The 20981-nt window shown below is 38.9% G+C and overlaps 1 protein-coding gene across 3 annotated transcripts in view; it reads right to left on the bottom strand.

Annotated features, from left to right (window-relative positions):
* Positions 1 to 20981, bottom strand: part of Ipo9 (Importin 9) — an 839375-nt gene that overhangs the window by 747640 nt on the left and 70754 nt on the right. For all 3 annotated transcript variants that reach the window (XM_067141231.2, XM_067141230.2, XM_068226247.1), the window contains one exon: positions 10600 to 10798. In XM_067141231.2, the coding sequence (XP_066997332.2) occupies positions 10600 to 10798 (199 nt within the window). The remainder of the gene's footprint in view (positions 1 to 10599; positions 10799 to 20981) is intronic.

The following is a 20981-nucleotide window of genomic DNA, read 5'->3' as shown; positions in this document are numbered from 1 at the left end:
CAGGTATTTACATTAACTGAACTCATAAATATTTACGTACAGCTTCGAGCTCAATAGCTGCATTGGTTACCCCTGGGTGAGAGAATACTGTTTTCAAGTTATATCTGTTTATCACACTTGCGTCAATATCCCCCCTATAACTTGAAACAATTTCCACACTTTGTCACACTCTCTTGCTCCTCGCCATTTAACTACATACAGACTACCTCCGTCACACAGCCCTCCTATTAGTGCTGTCAAAGTCCACAGTTTGCAGCCCAGCAGTTCCATCGGGGACTACCACCTTCCCATGGTGGGTCTCTGGGTCCAGTCGACGGTGTCTTCGTTCCTGGCGATGGTGATCCACAGGTCCTCCCATGGCATTCGAAACTCCACTGGCTTTCCCCTCGTTCATACCTTTGTGTTGTTTCAGGTGGCACCCTCGTTTGGTGGATGTCGGATCAGACCCCATTGGTTCTCCGTCACCTAGAGGGGGTCTCACAGGCTGTGTCATTGCCATCGCTTCTCCATCTGCTGGGACATCGTCTGAGCCTCCCCATAGTTCTGTTCCACGCTGAACATCCTCCCTGTTCAGTTAACGGTGCCGTGGTGCTTATTGCGGCTACTGGTACGGACCATTCACCACCACGTCGTCTGGTTATTCGGTCTCAGTGTCGAATACCCATGGCGTTCTATCGGTGCGCCGAGTCCTCTCATGCAGCTGGACTTTGTAGTCGGCTCTTGGTTGGTGGACACTGCCGCGCCCGCTGAACTCTGCCACAACTTCCTTGTAGGTCGAACATGACTGCGGGCTGCATCGTACTTCCATATCCTGCCCACGAAGTCCAGCGATCGAGTATTTGGCTCCCTCTTCTGACGTCAATCCGGTCTTGAACTGGGCACCTGTTATCTCCTACAGTTTTCCAAACTGGGCCTCAATGTTCCCCTTGAGTTTTCCAAACTGGACCTCGATGTTCTCCTCGAGATTTCCAAACTGGGACTCGATGTTCTCCTCGAGTTTTCCTAACTGGGCCTCGACGTTCTTAGCCAAGGAAATTAACTGTTTAAACATCATCACGGTCCTCTGGTCATTCATCATTTTCGACTTCAATGGATTCTAATAGTTCTGTCACGGTCGCCAGTTTACGTTTCCACAAAGATGTACACGAGATGTTGTCAGTTGGTACAATTATCTTATTCACATCTATTTACAAATTAAACACACACAAACATAATCACTACTGTCACAAACAGAACACTCACATCACAAAACCACCATTTTAAGAACAACTGCCTGACACTTCAATATGGAGATTACAACCTTGAAACACTGTTGAAACAGTTGACTACCGAGAGCCTACATCAGCATGTCAGTTAACCACAATACGTGTTCACCAGTGAAACTCCTGCTAAACAATAACTTGTTGTTCCCATCAAGACCATCTCCTTATATGTGTGCGTGGCCAGGCTTCTAGAAAGCTACATTACAAAATATATCTTCTCGAAAATTCGAGAGTGCCTAATACATAGATTACAAGGTATAGAATATTCTCCATCGTTTTCGTCTACCTATACCATTCTGGAAGTTATAGTATGTTTCACAATTATGAATCACAAATTATATATACAGGTAAGAATAAATTATATAATATTAATTTACAGGTATTTACATTAACTGAACTCATATGAATATTTATGTACAGCACATGTTTCACGACATAACCTCACAAACAACGTGATCATATCGTATGTACATATAATGTAATAATAATAATAATAATAATAATAATAATAATAATAATAATAATAATAATAATAATAATAATAATAATAATAATAATAACAACAACAACAACAACAACAATAATAATAATAATAATAATAATAATAATAATAATAATAATAATAATTGTCACAAGTGAACTATGTAGTGCAAGTGGAAAGTGTTTTTTTTAAGACCTTGTTTGTGAAGTACAATATGAGATTTTATTTATTATGACCTAACCTGTACTGTTATTTGTAGAGCATAATATAACGTAATGACCTAACCTGTACTGTGTAAGATTGGTGACATGTGCATTTGTAAATAGTAGAATTATGTTCTATATTTCCTGGAAGGATCCAGAAAGTTATATGAATTATGGAACAGGGTGTGTTGTTTTGTGGGTAATGTATTCTAGAAAATATTTCTGACTGTTCTGGAAATACGACATTCGCGATCAGGCGTATTCTAGAATGTTAGTCAAAGTTCGCGATCGAAAGTAAGGTTGTGATTGGAGAGTCTAGGTGGCGATAGGGAACTCGTGCACGCTGATTGGCTGCCTCCAAGGCCAGAATTTCCTATATATAGTGAGCAAGGCAGTGTTCGAATGAATTCTGGATCCTGAAATCTGTCGTTCTTGCTCTATCTGTCTGCGAGCAGCCTATCTGGTTGACGTCTCCCGGTTTCCGGGATGGCATTCTCCTCGGGTAAGCACTCTTGAATTCCATTCCTGCTAAAATTTCCGTAATGTTACGATTTGCTTTTCATACAGGAGTCTGCCCTAACCTCGCCTAGATTCACCAAATTAGTTACTTATGACGCCTTAGTTTTTCAGCTGAGCTTACCAGTTCGTTTCCGAGGCATTCCCATTTCTTGTTTCACTAAAATATGTAGATTGTAGTTAAATATTATTTCCCTTGGGGTTTGCCTCTGGTAGTTCTGTATCACTTGAGGTACGCTAGATTTTGGATAAACTGTTTCACATCACCATAAATTGCATTGTACAACTGCAATGGTAACTAGATGTATAGTTGATTTGAAATTTGAATTTACACTGCTACAAAATAAGCTATGTATATCACTGAACTTATAGCTCATAACTTGGAATTGTATTTAGAATGTATTTGTAAAATTGCGATATTTTTTCAAGAGGTGTATCTATATCATATTTGAAAATTATGTGACAGTTTGTGTTGTTGGTTATGACAAAGTTTACTTCAAGAATGTGTGTTAGAGTAAGGTATCCGTACTATCTGTACTGTGTGAGAACGTTTTATCCCTTGCTCCCCAGTGAGGTTATATTAATGGTCGAGCATGGCTCGACTTTTGGGGGGAGGAAGATGTCACAAGTGAACTATGTAGTGCAAGTGGAAAGTGTTTTTTTTTTTAAGACCTTGGTTGTGAAGTACAATATGAGGTTTTATTTATTATGACCAAACCTGTACTGTTATTTGTAGAGCATAATATAACGTAATGACCTAACCTGTACTGTGTAAGACTGGTGACATGTGCATTTGTAAATAGTAGAATTATGTTCTATATTTCCTGGAAGGATTCAGAAAGTTATATGAATTATGGAACAGGGTGTGTTGTTTTGTGGGTAATGTATTCTAGAAAATATTTTTGACTGTTCTGGAAATACGACATTCGCGATCAGGCGTATTCTAGAATGTTAGTCAAAGTTCGCGATCAAAAGTAAGGTTGTGATTGGTGAGTCTAGGTGGCGATAGGAAACTCGTGCACGCTGATTGGCTGCCTCCAAGGCCGGAATTTCCTATATATAGTGAGCGAGGCAGTGTTCGAATGAATTCTAGATCCTGAATTCTGTCGTTCTTGGTCTATCTGTCCGCGAGCAGCCTATCTGGTTGACGTCTCCCGGTTTCCGGGATGGCACTCTCCTCGGGTAAGCACTCTTGAATTCCGTTCCTGCTAAAATTTCCGTAATGTTACGATTTGCTTTTCATACAGGAGTCTGCCCTAACCTCGCCTAGATTCACCAAATTAGTTACTTATGACGCCTTAGTTTTTCAGCTGAGCTTACCTGTTCGTTTCCGAGGCACTCCCATTTCTTGTTTCACTAAAATATGTAGATTGTAGTTAAATATTATTTCTCTTGGGGTTTGCCTCTGGTAGTTCTGTATCACTTGAGGTACGCTAGATTTTGGATAACCTGTTTCACATCACGTAAATTGCATTGTACAACAGCATTGGTAACTAGATGTATAGATGATTTGAAATTTGAATTTACGCTGCTATGAAATAAGCTATGTATATCATAACTTGGAATTGTATTTAGAATGTATTTGTAAAATTATTTTGTAAATAATATTTTTCAAATCTAAGGATCACGGCAATTTATTTCGGAATCCGCTATCTAAGCCATGTCCATGCCTTTGGTAGGTTCCCAGCCCTTTTCATCTTCCCGGTTTGTTGTTCACTAGTTGGGCCTACTGATATTTACGTACATGTTTTTGTTGGAGATTCGCGTAATGCCAGCTAATGTTTTTCCGAGTGGGTAGTGATTTCTGATAATGTGCTCTTACCTTCCCCTTTTAACTGTGTTTGTGCCTTGTTTTGGTGTTACCACTGTAGTAGAGGTAATAATAATAATAATAATAATAATAATAATAATAATAATAATAATAATAATAATAATAATAATAATAATAATACACCAAGATACGTCACTATGAAACAGTTCTGAAGCCAGTAGTTCTATATGCAGCCGAAACCCTGTCTCTAAATGCCAACAAAGGACTCCTTGAAGAACTGGAGAAAAGAGAACGCAAAATTGTGAGAGGAATCTTGGGATCAAAGTACAGAAATGGAATCCATCAAAAGAGATCCAACAAGGAAGTCTACAGCAAAATAGAGAAAATTACCGACACAATCAGAAAAAGACGGGCACGATTTTACGGTCATCTGAAAAGAATGGACGGAAGAAAGTTAACTAAAGAAATATTTCACTTTTTTGATTCAAACCAAAAAACCACAATTCCCTGGTTTAGAAATACCAAAGAAAACCTGCAAATACTACATATCTCAGCTGAAGACGCCCTTAACAGAGATCTCTTCCGCAAGAAAATATTGACGAACGGGCTAAACCAAGACGAGCAACCGACGAGAAGACACAGTGCCCCTTGGACAGAGGAGCGTAAGCAGGCCCACTCACAAAGAATGAGGGAAATTTGGGCTCTAAAGAAGGCCAAGTTCAGTGTCAAATGCAACAAGAATTAACGTGGTACTTGATGGCCCCAGCGAATTATATATATAATAATAATAATAATAATAATAATAATAATAATAATAATAATAATAATAATAATAATAATAATAATAATAATAATAATAATCAAAATTTTAGCTCGATATTTGCATTAGTTACCCCAGGGTGAGAGAATATTGTTTTCAAGTTATATCTGTTTATCAGACTTGCATCAAGTTCAAGGAATACAGAACGCATGAATCCCAAATGTGCTGGGAGCAAATCATTTCTTACAAAACTTTTTATAATTCCGAAGTTTTCTGATGCACTAGGTTTTCACTCAAAAGCATTAACATACATCTTAATATGTGGCAGCATTTGCACAGCTCTTTCAATAACTTTTGAGTTTTCGACCCATCTGATAGAGCAGAACTTCAGCAGAAAGAGATGTGATCCTGTTATGCATTTTTTAATCTGCATGTCTACTTGGAAAGTCCTTGAAGAAGTAATATAGAAAGCACAAAAATCTGTGAATCCTAATCAGAGTTATTGTGTGCTGTTTTATATGCACCATGAACAGTATGCAAGGAGCAGGTATGAAAATTCAACAGCTCCAGAGCTGAAGGTGAATCACCTAAGTACTTCTTTAGATCTTTCAAAAACTTCAGGTTTATACTGATTTATGTAGTACCTTTCTTCGCATCCAAACCAGTGTCTTTCAAGTTTTGCAAAAATGTCATCAGAAGGTCCTCAGCATTTGACCCTTCTGAACGACAGAAATTAAACTTCAAGGACACTAACCAAGTTTGTCAATACTTTTTGGAAGTACGGACCCAGTCCATATGTAATTAGGTATCCAAGTTTGAGCAGCTTGAACTTCTTTGCAATTCTGCTGTCAGAAAACGTGATTTTAAAAAGATCACTACAAATGCCAAAACATCTAGCAGAAGAATGGGTCACAACTTGAGTAATAGCCCACAATATTCCTGCAGTAATAATAATTTCATCCTTGATGATAAAAATGTTAAGATTGCTTCTAGGCACAACACTAGTATGATTATCATTAACAACTGAAGTTAGCACTTCACAAAGTTCAGCTTTCACCGGAACAGAATTTGTAGTTGATGGAGCAGCATTCACAGGAACAGAGTCTGTAGTTGCTTCCTTGGCAAGTATCATGTGAAACAGTCTTTTGCTGGAACTTGAAGCATTCGCTCTTTCGATATGTCTTTTGCCTTTGGCATGAGATCGAAATTAAGACACCCATGTGTTGCTAATATGAAAACTAGTCCTACACACAGAACAATACCCTTTATGGTTATCACTTTCCACTCTCTGAGCCAATTCCAATCTGAAGTTATTGTTCTGGAAAACCATTCATCTTTGAAAGAAGTCTTCCCTCTTATTTTACTCATTGTCTCTGAAAAAATAGTGCAATACTAATATAAGTAAATAAATATCAATGGATGAATTATATTATATGCATAATATAGGGTACTTGAAGTACAGCATATAATACGGGGTGATTAAGTTTAAAGTTCAGAGCGGAGTGCCGAGGATTAGGCCTGCTGGGAAGCAGAAACAGTGAGTGCAGTGGCTGCAATGGCAAGCAGGCATAGTCAACTCAAAGAAGCAGCATGATTAAGTCTATAGAAACTAAACGAAACTGAACTCACCGGCTACATAGATGCTCTGGACAAAGAAGTAAATGAATAAACAAATAAATCAACTAAAAAATTAAACTGAACTCACTAGTAATAAATAAAATAAAATAAATAAATAAACAAATTAAAAATAAACAAACAAACAAACAAACAAACAAACAAACAAACAAACTAGGAAATTGAACTGAACTCACCAGTATTTACAGACAATGCTGAAAGTGATCTCCTTCAGCTGCAATGCAAACTTCACATCTTGTAATGAGATTTCGAAACACACTTTGTAGTTCATGGACACCGATAGAATGCACAATGTTCCCAATTTCAATTTTTCATTCTTCTGCAGTTCAAGGATTATTCCTGTAAACTTTTCCTTTAAGATTTCCCCATAGATAAAAATCAGGCGAACGAGGGGGCCATAAGCCTTTACTGATGATCTGATCATCATCGAACCCTTCCTATAACCGTCGCATAGAGCTACGCACCGTATGGGCCGTTGCACTATGCTGCTGGAAATAGCCGTACCTTTTCCCTTCTTCAGTCAGTTCAGCAAGAAATGGTTCCAGAGTCGTGTCCTGAAAAAATATCGCACCGATAATTCATCCGGCACTGATAGCGCACCGCACACACACATCTTCACATCGTGCAGAGGTCTCGGCTGTAAAATGTGCGGTTGTCTGTATCCCAGATTCTATTGAACTGTGAATTGACATAGCCACTCAAATAAAACCAGGCTTCGTTGCTCATAAAAAGAAATTTCGGATATACAATACCGTCATGGACACTATTCATTAGCCAATTACAAAATCATATTCTTGCACTGAAATCTGTAGGCAGTATGTTATGGACTGAATGAGTCCGATAAGATCATAAATGTAACAATTTTGTTGCATTACATGCTAAAGAAGGTGAAATACCACTTTCCTGAGCTACCCTCCAAAGCGACTTATGTGGACTGACCTGTATATCTTCTAACCTCCCCCGTGTGAGAGCTGTTCGCCTTCGCTTCTTTTTCTTATTGATTACGGAACCAGTACTACGCCACTTGTAAACGAGCTGATAAACGTAACGTTTTGATGGTACTGTCACACCAGGAAATTGTCTACGGAATTTTTGAAGGCACTTTCTAACTGGTTTCTTCTTCTTGTGCAAATAACACTCGACCAAAATATTCATGGCTCTATAGTGTATTTAACCATCATGATAATAACCTCACAACACACCTTAAAAGTCCAATCGTTTCTAGCAAACTGATGGACAGAATGCAGTGAACACTTCTTCATGTGAGCAAAAGTCTGAACTCTTAAATTATTCTCCCTGTATAATGCAGCCATTGTTATTATACTTCATGTATTGCAAAGAAAGAAGAATGAAGGAAAAGGGAACGGAAACTGAAAACAGTATTAGTAGAAAACGGGAAGTTAGTGACTGTCTACAACACCAAGAGAGATGCTAGGCGATGAGGGCGTCACTTCCCAACACTGGGTTATTAAAGAATATCACAAGTTATTAAAATTCTAGTAACTGTACTGTTACTACTGTATTACATAAGTTTTTTATTTAAATGCTATTTGTTCGGGGCGTCGACCTAGAAAGATCTTTTGCCCCTACTTGCACCATATGTGTCCCTGCGTGTATTTTGTAAATGGCGGAAGTGTAAAGTGTTGAACGTGAGGAAAGGAACGTTAAGGACACAAACACCCAGTCCCCAGGCCAAGGATATTAATCATTTACAATTAAAAACACCTGAACAGGCTGGGAATCAAACCTGGGGCCGCCGGGTGACAGGCGGACGCGTTGTCCCCTACACCACGGGGCCGGACTACATAAGTATTACTTTTCAATAAAATCACTTTAAGTTATAATGCTAACCTAAACAATTCTTCTTATTATTATTACCTGGACTTTTGGATGCAAATATCCACGGTAAATTATAAAGAATGATAATATTTGTTTCGGTATATTTTATAATTTTTCCAGTATATGGTTCAAAATTCCAGTATATTTTCATTATTTCCAGTACCTATATTAAATTCCAGTACTTCAAGTATTTCCAGTATCAGCAGACACTCTGCTGTATATCTCCTAACCTCTCCTGTATGAGAGCTGTTCTCCTTCGCTGTTTTTTCTTATTAGTTATGGAACCAGTACTATGCCACTTGTGAACAAGTTGATGCATGCATCGCTTTGATGGTACTGTAGAACCGGGAAACTGTCTACAAAATTTTGGAAGGCACCTTTTAACTGGTTTCTTGTTCTTGTGCAAACAGCACTTGATCAAAACTATCCTCTGCGCTGTAGTGTACTAAACCATCACTATAATAACCTTACAACACACTTTACCAGGTGTATTTAACATTAAGAATTTCATTCTTTAGGTTCCGTATTGAATCCAGATTCACAATAGAGGTGTATGCATAAGTTTTTGCCGTTTTTTGTGGTAAGGAAAACACGTAATTTTCAAGGGAAATTAATTTTGTGTTTATTCAGAATACTGGCCATTAGCTTCTACACACTACATCCATCTTTCAGGTAAGTTATGAATACTACACTAGAAAAACTGCTTGTCTTTTGCGGCAAACCATTTGTCAAGCCATATTCCAACTTACCCGAAATTGCTGAAGTGCTGCTCTGTGAGCGTGTGCCCCATTGATGCGAAGAGGTGATAGTCAGATGGAGCCAGGTCGGGGGAGTACTGCGAGTGCAGAAGGATGTCCTATCCAAGAGATTTCAAGATGTCTATCACTGGTTTTGCTGTGTGAGACGGTGCATTGTTGTGTAACAAAATCACTCTGCCATGTCTTCTGGCCCATTTCGGTCATCTTTTGATCAATGCGTAATTTAAATTAATCATTTGTTGGCGATAGTGTTGTGCATTAACAGTTTTGCCGGGTTTCAAGAGTCTTCGCATTTTTGTGGTCTACCAGAGCGCGCACTGTCTTTCACATTGAAATCACCACGTCTAAATTGTCGAAACCATGTCTCATATGTTCTAATCAATGGAGCATGTTCACCATATGTTTCTACCAACAAACGATGACTTTCCACAGCCTTTTTCTTTTGATTAAATAAGAAAAGTACAAAGGTACAAACGTCGACATGATCAGTGAACGATACAACACAGACACTAGTGTTTGACGGACTCAACTTGTGTGTGTTGGTAGGTTAAGGTCAGACAAACAAACTGACATGTCAAATTCATATGCTTCATACTGTTCGCTGGCACCATTTCTTAGTGAAACCAGAAGAGACTCATGTGTACACCTGGTAAAAATCCAACTGTTTCTAGCAAACTGAGCAAAGGAGCTAAGCATCTGATGCCTCAACTGTCAACATTTCTTATCTCTCCAGGTTTAACACAAGCCATATGGCACACGCACGGGGATTCTCGCAGCATGTGAGCAGAATTTATAAAATTTATACTCTCTGTATCTGTGAAGTATTTGCTTTCGATACTTCTCCTTCATAGGTGGCAAGAATTTTCAAGTTAGATACAGTTCACAAATCATTCTCAAGATGGCAGGAAAGGACGTGACACCTTCTTTGAACCTCATTCTCAAGCAACTTCCTTGAAACTCAATAGAGTACATTTCATGTTCTATCCCTGATCGATATGAGTCAAAAGTTATATGTTATGTATATTTTATATCAGTTCTAGCTATGAAACAGAGATGGCAGGAAAGCACACAACTTCTCGAGTCATAAGGTGAAAAAAATTCTGAAAGCAGCACTGTTGCATGTGTAATAGACATTCTAACTTCTCCCTGCACTAGCTGTTCGTAGTACGTTGAACTGGCTGAATGAATATACTACAATGGACGTACACAGTACGTCAAACCACCTCGAGTGATTAATATATAAAATCAGTTCAGAACAATCACGTAATAATCAAAACTATTCACTGTAAACAGGTACATCTCTTACTAGGATTTTCTAAAGAATATCTTTTTTAAAGGCAATAATATTAGCATGAAATTAAGAAATAGTACTACCTTTCATTACTTCTGACTTCAGGGCAGTAACATTTGCAGTAGTGTCAGTCTTTGAGATGGTCTGAATAAACTTTGTACAATACGTTGGCAGAACTGGATACAAGTATCTCTTCCTGTATGACGAAGATGAATCTGCTACAAGCATTGCACATGATGTAAAGAGCTCAACTGCCTTCCTCCGAATGCGGAATGTGTACTTCTGCAAATATAAAACCTTCCTGCTACCACTTACATAATTTCTAATATAGTCTATTGGCATATATGGTACTAACAATCATTCTCAGCAAAATATCATAAATACTGTATGCCAATATGACAACATTACAATACCTTCAAGTAGCAGTAAATTATGTTCTTAAATATTAAAACTAATGACACTTTTTCTTTCATGAAGAAGCAAACTGCAAGCAATTAGCAATTAGTAGTAAGAAAAGTTTTAGATTATAAATTAAAAAGAAAAGAACACATTGCACTCTATACTTCGCAAAAAAGAGAAGAAATGTAGCTATCATTCACAGGTGCCTGATATTAAATATGAGGACAAGACAAAACATTTTCACAGTTTGGACACTGGGACAAAGAAAAAACATTGTAAGTTCAAGCAAAAGAATATATATGCCTAAATATTGCACAGTAATTTTACGAAAGTAGAAGAATGGCGTATTATACATAAATTATCAAAGGCTAACATAATATTTGATATACTGCTATAATGTTCCATGCTCTAGTCAAATGAAAATTATTAATACAGAATTTATAAAAATAATTCTTAACTATAAACCGGCTGAAATATAAAATTAGGAATAATGCCTACTTAGTTATTAATTATGATTCAAAATGGAATGAACTTCAACCTAATAGTTTGTCACACATTTAATGATGTAGTCATGGTGTATTTCTACACAATTCACAAAACAAACAGTTAAAAATTATATTCTGTTAATCATTCTCATATGAGCCAACAATTTAAGTAAATACTACTTGTGTTCGGTGTTGTCCATCACCAAATTATTTCTTCCATCTTTTGATCATTAGAAGATTAATCACCACTTGGACTGGTAGAGACAGGGTGCACAGAATTACATTTCACATTTAAGATATGAAGAACATTTTCATGATTTCCAGCATTAATACTGAATGATCAAAGAACTGAACGTAAGAAATTTTATCCAATACTCACTGAATGAAGACATGAGGAATTTCCCTCTTTAGTAAAATAGCTTGGTCAAATATATCGGGACATACTAATATTAGAGTATGAGGAGTCTCATCGCCTTTTAAATACTAAGGCAGTCGGCTTCAGTTTTTTGTTCAAATCTGTGCCCCAGAGTGTATACATACACACACAACTAGACAGAGAAAGTGAAACATCCAGGAAACAATGTCCCAGGAACAAAATATGCTGTTAAAAATAGACCCCAAGAAGATGTGTACAGTGACACATGGATAACATCACAGACAGCTCTACTTGTCACTTAAGAGGAAAGAAATGCTGCTGCGCCAACTGCAAGGGCACAATTGGCACTACTGTCAACAAAGCGTGACCATAGAGCATGCCCGGTCATTGCCAATGAATACAGTATCAACCCTGTCAATGTTTGAACGGGGCCATATAGTGGTCATTTCGGCAAATAACCCATTATATTGACCATGGACCCAGTATGTGACAAGGTGCATTACCACGTCGATAGAGATCATACATCAGGTAGGCAACGTTCTGGCACCCGTCATCGCCATTTATAGGCACAGAGGCATGGCACGCAACATGTGGCAATGGAACTGAGTGCTACATCCACGCAGATCATGCGATCTTTGAGGCTACGATTAACATCACTTGTAACCCAGAGGACCGTCCAGAGCCAACTGAATGAAGGTAAATGGCTCTGCACAGATTGCCACTGGCATCGATCCATCGTCAAGCATCCTGCTGTGGTGCTGAGAATAGGAGCAATGGAGGCAGGAATGGTGTTAAGACAGCTTTCTCAGATGAGTCAGGCTACACTCTAGGTTTTAATAATGGATACAAGAGAACATGGTGTCTCAGAGGGTGGGTGTTGAAATTAACTGGGGCACATTGCAGAACAACATAAGGGCCTTAAACCTAGATTTACTGTATGGCAGCCATTAGATATGACTAGAGAACCTCTCTGGTGTTTGTGTAGGGTTTACTGACAGCCAACCAATATCCCCATCCCATTTTCTACCATTTCTCTAGAGCAGGGATGGCGAGCCTATGCCACGCGTGTCACGAGGTGACACACGAACACGATTTCGGTGGCACGCCACAGGAACAAAATGTTTTTATATACATCCTGTATTACAGACAATACATACCTTATAGCGTTTCATGTGTAAGAAATAAATATCGAAAATCTAAATATTAGTTCCATCCGGACATGAAATATGGCAACACTGCTATGCTGATAGGTCCGAAAGCCAATTGAGATAAGTGTTGTTTTCTGGTGGTTTTGTATACGGACCTCGCAAACATGTTTCGGGTGCCAAAAAGAACAGAAACTTAACAAAGGTAGTGACTGGATTTTTCAAGAACAGTGGACAAGGGAATTTGGACTGTTTGAAAACAATTGTATCCCTCACATTTAATGTAAAGCGCCATTTCGAGACTAATTATTAAAATGTTTGTTCCATGTCAAATGAAAAAAAGAAGAGAGCTCGTGTCATAAAATATCGAACATTACACAAAACAAACTAGTCCTTTTGTATCATCTTTCCGGCCAAGGAATAACATCAATGCGCCTGTTTTCATCTGTCTCACTGCATGGTACAGCATACATGTGAAACCGCTTTCTGACGGTGAGTTCTTAAAATGAACTTCCTTATTGATATCCGATACATTATTTGATAACTTCCCTAACAAACAACAAATAATTAATAGAATGAAAGGAATCCCAGCCAGCTGAACTGCTGTCAAGGATAGAATAATAAGAATGAGTGAAGAAGTTTCGCAGCAATTGAAAGCTAATTTGGATAACTCCCAGATGTATGCAGTATGTTTTGATGAAAGCATGGATGTGACCGTACAAGCAAGGATAGTTTTTTTTTTAAATTATTTCCTTGCGGAAATGTGATGAGGTAGAAATTAATTCAATTGTTGAGCATACGAACTACGACAACATGGAAAGATAATGAAGCAAATGGAGGAAGTGAAGTTCATTGGCGAAATTAGTATTTTTGATTTTTATATCTAATGATATTTATCTTCTTACAAATTGTTTTACATCGCACCAACACAGACGAGTCTTACGGCGACAATGGGATAGGAAAGTCTTACGAGTGGGAAGGAAACCACCGTGACCTTAATTAAGATACAGCCCCAGCATTTGCCTGGTGTGAAAATAGGAAACCACAGAAAACCGTCTTCGGGGCTGCCAACAGTGCGACTGGAACCCACTACCTACTGGATGCAAGCTCACAGCTGCGCGGCCAACTCGTCCGGCAATAATATTTTTTTTACAAATTGAATATATACTTTCAAAACATACATGTTTAAAATGTTCTTTTTTTGTTGCAGCATTTGCAAAATACCACCCCGTAACAAATGTATTTACAAGGTATATATGTAATTAATAAATAAATAAATAAATAAATAAATAAAATATTATGAAACATAATTTTGAATTTGGAAAGGAACTTGCGTGGGTGGGGGTATGTTGAAGATTGTAGGCATTCCTTAAAGGAAAATAACAAGTGGTACAGTCAACAGTTAAGAATAATAAACCAGACTTAAAATGGCACACTAGTTGGAAAAGGTTCGCCATCCCTGCTCTAGAGTATGCTGAATGGTATTTTGCAGCAAGACGATTGGCCACTTACTAAAGCCATGGTTTGATAGACTCTACAGGGTAGTGACATGCTACTTGGCTGCCAAAATCACCAGATATTTTGCCAATAGAACCTATGAGGAACCAGCTGGGTCGGCGCATCATCTCCAGAGCCAGACAGCTCTACTTGTCATGAAAGAGGAAAGAAATGCTGCTGCGCCTGTGATGATCCTTGCTGATCTCCATGTGCACCTTGGGAAGGAATGGAGAAATCTAAGGACAACATAAGGCACATGTATGACAATGTGCATTACTGAATGACCACCACTCATCATACTGGAGTGGGGGGAGGGGGGGCACATCACTTACCGAACCGTACAAGAACCACAATGATTCTGTTGAGAAGGTCCCTTTCTAACACATGTTGCTGCGTGTTTTGCAGCTTACTACCTATTTATAATGATTTTATCTTGCAGATATAGATTTCATGCAGTTTTTGTACCATGAAACAGGATGTTTCACTCTCTCTCCCCAGTAGTGTAAAATGGAATCACATAACGTAGTGCAACAAAAAATGAAATGAAATGGTGTATGGCTTTTAGTGACGGGAGTGTCCAAGGACAAGTTCGGCTTGCCAGATGCAGGTCTTTTAATTTGACACCCGTCGGCGACCTGCGTGTCGTGATGAGGATGAAATGATGATGAAGAAGACACATACACCCAGCCCCCATGCCAGAGAAATTAACCAATGATGGTTAAAATTCCCGACCCCGTTGAGAATCAAACCCGAGTCCCCTGTGACCAAAGGCCAGCACGCTAACCATTTAGCCATGGAGACTGCAACAAAAAGTACCATTCATATAAATGAACTAATTTCAAATCCCAAAAGCAAAATAACGTATTTACTGTGAATTTCTTCAGGCAATGTACATCACAATTACATATTTTTCAGTAATGTGTATAGAAATATGGCCGATTTTGGGGCACTGGTTTGAGATATAATGTATAACAGGCTATTCTAACTCGGGCACAGGTGGCCAGGGCACACTTACAGAGCCTGTGCCAGCCCATCAACCCATCAACATGTGTTGCCCCTCGGCTACTCACCTTTGCAGTATCTGTCTCTCTCATACGAGATTACAGTACAGTTCTCTCCTAGATGTGAGCCACTGAGGCTTTTAAGTTAGAATGGCCCAATATAGGCCTCTACAATGGGAACATGTCAGGAAGGAAAAGTACATTTGCTAGAACAGGCTGGAGTTCTCATGTGATAAGCAGGTGGTGAGCTGCTGCTCGATGCATGCATAAGTTTTCATTTCGACCCACTCCAGACTGGCTTGCTCCTACCGAAGACAGTGTGTTCCGCCCATTATTCACAATGGGACCAAAACACAAAAATATAATGTTACAAGATAAAGTGAAGATTCTTAAAGTAGCAGAGAATGGACAGAAACAAAATTATATTGCTCAGCTATACTGCATTGCTCTAACAACCCTGTCAACAATAATACAGGATCAAGAAAAAATTATGAAAATTTACAAGACATCAACATTTTCTCTGGAAAGGAAACGAATATGTATAGGAGACCACATCAGGTTGGAAAGAGCAGCGGATACATGGTTTAAAAAAGTGTATGATAATAAAGTTAGGGTGACTGGCCCAATAGTACAAGAAAAAACTCAAGAATTCACCTTGAAATCTACAAATAAGTGACTTCACAACAAGTTCCACCTGGCTTTTTAGGTTTCATGAATGCTATAGCATTGCCTAGTAAGTGCTTAGTGAGAAAGGGAAAGATATGGACGGTGACATATTCAAGGAATAGAAAATTGGAAGGCTTCAAGTGATAACAAAAGAGTTTTGCCCAGATGATGTTTGCAATTGATACTGTCAGCTGCCGAATAAGACAATGAGTTAGAAAGGGATAAAATGCATCAGTGGTAAACAAAACAAATAAAGAATCATTGCACTGTTGCGTTATAATGCTACGGGGACAAAAAAACTGGAACCATTTGTTATACATAATTATAAGAATCCAACGTGCTAGCAAATAATCGTGTTTGGATGGCTAGAGAACTTTTAGAAAAGTGGTTTCTTGACCTCGACAAGCCTATGGAAAGAGACAAAAGAAAAATCCTTCTCAGACAACTGTTCTGCACATTGTGTAGTAAACTTGCACCTACAGAACACATAGTAGGAATTTCTTCCACCAAATTGTAAATCATTAATTCAACTTTTGGATAAAGGCGTCATTAGGAATGTAAAAGCAAAGTTTCTAAGCAGGCTGGTATTGAGGATTTTAATAAATGTCCAAAGGAAAATATCTATCAAAATACATGTTTCATAAGGAATGCAGTTACCGGTAGGAAGGTGGTCAAACGTAAAGCAATTAACAATTCAGAAAGTTGAGGATATTTTATACTTTCTCAGAACCCTGTCAGGAGAGGAAGATGTTCAAAAGTGCGAGTTGTGGGATGAAGTTGTAGAGGAGGTGGATATTCTGCCAACATCACAGTTTGAAGACTGCTCTTCTACTAATGATGATGTACGTAAATCAATGAAAATTAGAGATGAATATATAAAATTAGTGAAGAAAGGTGATGATGATTATTATTATTATTATTATTATTATTATTATTATTATTATTATTATTATTATTATTATTATTATTATTATTATTATATATAATTCGCTGGGGCCATCAAGGACCACATTAAGTCTTGTTGCATTTGACACTGAACTTGGCCTTCTTTAGAGCTCAAATTTCCCTCATTCTCTGTGAGTGGGCCTGCTTATTACGCTCCTCTGTCCAAGGGGCACCATGTCTTCTCTTCGGTTGCTCGTCTCGGTTTAGCCCATTCGTCAATATTTTCTTGCGGAAGAGAACTCTGTTAAAGGCGTCTTCAGCTGAGATATGTAGCATTTGCAGGTCTTCTTTGGTATTTCTAAACCAGGGAATTGTGGTTTTGGGGTTTGAATCAAAAAGTGAAAGATTTCTTTAGTTAACTTTCTTCTGTCCATTCTTTTCAGATGACCGTAAAATTGTGCCCGTCTTTTTCTGATTGTGTCGGTAATTTTCTCTATTTTGCTGTAGACTTCCTTGTTGGATCTCTTTTGATGGATTCCATTTCTGTACTTTGATCCTAAGATTCCTCTCACAATTTTGCGTTCTCTTTTCTCCAGTTCTTCAAGGAGTCCTTTGTTGGCATTTAGAGACAGGGTTTCGGCTGCATATAGAACTACTGGCTTCAGAACTGTTTCATAGTGACGTATCTTGGTGTTTTGGGAAAGGCATTTTTTTGTTGTAGATTGTGCAGGATGTTTGGTAGGCTATTTCCAGTTTGCGTACTCGCTCCTGAAGTGCTTCTTTGTCCAGTCCATTTTTCATGATGATCTCACCCAGGTATTTGAATTTGTCTACTCGGGTGATGTCCCCGTATTTTGTACGGAGTTTTGGTGGAGCCTCTTTGATGTTAGTCATTACTTCTGTTTTCTCAAACGATATATGCAAACCAGTTTGTTCGGCAATTTCCTTTAAAATTTCAACTTGAGCTCTAGCGGTTTCTATGTCGGTTGAGAGAACAGCAATATCATCAGCAAATGCTAAGCAGTCTGTTGCGATCCCCTTGGATTTGGTTCCTATTCTCAATGGACTGTAGTTGGTTTCCTGTAATCTCACCCGCCAGGTTCTGATGATCTTTTCAAGAACACAGTTGAAGAGTATCGGGGATAGCCCATCACCTTGTCGGACCCCTGTTTTGATGTCAAAGGAATGCGAGAGACATCCGTGGAACTTCATCTTGGATTTTGTATCAGTCAGGGTGGCTCTAATTAATGCCAGCAGTTTCAAATCAACTCCAAATTCATTTAAGATGTTTAGCAGGACTTCCCGGTCAATGGAGTCGTACGCTTTCTTAAAGTCCACAAAGACAGACACATACTGCTTGGATCTTAGTGTACAATACCTGATGATCGTTTTCAGATTTTGGATCTGTTCAGCTGTTGAGCGACCTTTTATGAACCCTCCTTGGTATTCACCTATTTGATGTTCGACTTGTGCTTCCAAACGCTCCAGGATGGCAAGTGATAGAATTTTGTAAGTCACGGGTAGCAAAGACAGTTCTCTGTAGTTGTTGATGTTCTTCATGCTGCCTTTTTTGTGTAATGGATGGATCAAAGCTATTTTCCAATCTTCGGGTAGGGTCTCCTTGTTCCAAATTTCTTCTATTTGCTTTTGCAAGATATCAAGTGATTCTTCTGGGGCATATTTCCATAGTTCTGCTACTACTGAGTCTTCCCCCGGTGCTTTGTTATTTTTGAGACGGGCAATGTGGCGCTTGATTTCATCTCTGTCGGGTGGTCTGGAATCTGGGTACCTGAGTAAGGGTTCCTTGGTCTCAATGGCGTTTTGCGGTTTAGAGCAATTAAGTAAATTCTTGAAGTAATCCGCCAGAATGCTGCAATTTTCTTCATTTGACGTCGCCAGTGTGCCGTCCGTTCGCTCAAAGCATAGAGATGGTGGTTTATAGCCAGTGAGTTTGTGTTTGAAGGCTCTGTAGTACTCTCTGCTTTCATTCTTCCTAAAGTTTTGTTCTATCTTTTCAATGAGAGATTTTTCGTATTTACGTTTCTCAGTTCTGAACAACCTAGCTGCTTGGGCACGTTGGGTTTTGTAGGTTTCCCAATCATTTTCTGATTTCGTAGAGTTGTACTGTTTCCACGCATTGAGTCTTTCTTGGAGGACTGATTCGCAGGTACTATTCCACCAGGCATGCTTTTTGCTTCTCTTGATTTCTGCAACGTCTTTGGCGGCCTCAACAAGGAGACTTTTGGCGTTGTTAAAGTCACAGTCGTTTGGTCTAGCCTTCTCCTGGAACTCCTCGACCCTTTGCCAAAGTTTATCATTGTCGAAGCGTGTGATCTGTTTGGTTGTCTTCCTTGTGTTTGCGGGAATTGGTTTGAATTTGATAAGAGACATATAATGATCTGAGGCCACATTGATGCCTTTCTTTACCTTGACATTCATAATCTCAGGGCTGTTTCTCCTGGAAATCGCAACATGATCAATTTGGAACTCTCCGAGAGCTTGGATGGGAGAACGCCAAGTCATTTGCTTTCTGGGTAGATGGCGAAAGTGGGTCGACATGACCTGCAGGTTGTGATTTTCGCAAATGGTCACCAGTCTTTTGCCGTTGGGATTGGTTCTTTTGTGAGCAGGGTAATTTCCTATAACTTTCTTGTACTTCTGCTCACGACCTAGTTGGGCATTGAAGTCACCCAAAAGAAGCTTGACATGGTGTTTGGGGATTTTGTTCAATTTTTCATCCAGTAGGTCCCAGAAATTATCAACTTCGTCTGGATCAGGCTTGTTCTTATCGTTTGTAGGAGCATGTGCGTTAACTAGGGCGTAGGTTTTGTTCGCGCATTTAATTGTGAGTATAGACAATCTGTCATTCACAGGTTCAAAATTTGCAACCGATTTAAGGATCTTGGTTCTAACAGCAAACGCGGTTCCAAGCATCACAGCTCCATTGAGGATTCCTCTTTGCGCTTTGCTCTTGAAAAATCGGTAGCCTTCAGATTCAAAAATCTCTTCATCTGGGTACCTTGTTTCCTGTAGGGCCACTATGGATATCTGATTTTCGTGAAGAGCTTTATTATTGAAAAGAGGTCTTAACGGATGGTAAGTTCAGAGGAGGCTGTGAAATGCTTGGAATCACAGCAAATATTTGTGGAAAAATAGGAAGGACGTACTGAGCCCTTATTGAAATGCTCATTTATTTTATCAGTCATCTATCCAAACGTATAAAGAAGATTTTATTTTATTAAGTACAAGGCGTGTTTTTTAAGTAAGGTCCGTTTGAAAATAAGTACACAACGAAAGGTTATTTCAAAAAAGTAAAGTTATATTCAGAAAGTACATACTTCACTCTATTTTTCGACATAGTTGCCAAGTTTGTTCAAACACTTATCATACCTCGTAACCAATTTTAAAATACCCTCTTCATAGAAACTTGCCGCCTGCTCCGATAACCAAGAGTTCACTGCCGTTTTCACATTGTTGTCATCATTGTAATGGTTGCCACTGAGGTGATGTTTGAGGTGGAGGAACAGATGGTAATCGCTCGGCGCAAGATCAGGACTGTAGGGTGGGTGGTCTGAAACTTCCCAGCCAAAACTGTCCAATAAATCACGGGTCTGACCTGCAGTGTGAGATCTTGCATTGTCATGGAGAAGGACAATTTCCTTTGTCAGCATGCCGCATCTTTTGTTTTGAATCGCTCTGCGTAGCTTTCTCAGGGTTTGGCAGTATACTTCTGCATTGATAGTGGTTCCTCGCTGCATGATGTCGACCAACAAAACACCATGCCTGTCCCAAAACACCGACGCCATGATTTTGCGCTGGGACAGAGTCTGTTTGGCCTTCACCTTTACAGGCGAGTGTGTGTATCTCCATTCCATGATCTGTTGCTTCGATTCGGGCGTGATATGCAAAACCCATGTTTTGTCTCCAGTTACGATCTGACTCAAGAAGCCGTCACCTTCTTCATCATAACGAGTCAAGAACTTCATTGCATACTCAAATTTTTGGTTTTTG

This window comes from Anabrus simplex, chromosome 2, assembly GCF_040414725.1.
Source record: "Anabrus simplex isolate iqAnaSimp1 chromosome 2, ASM4041472v1, whole genome shotgun sequence".
Classification (NCBI taxonomy): domain Eukaryota; kingdom Metazoa; phylum Arthropoda; class Insecta; order Orthoptera; family Tettigoniidae; genus Anabrus; species Anabrus simplex.
The sequence above is the reverse complement of the archived record's forward strand: the minus strand, read 5'-3'. Positions and strand labels throughout refer to the sequence as shown.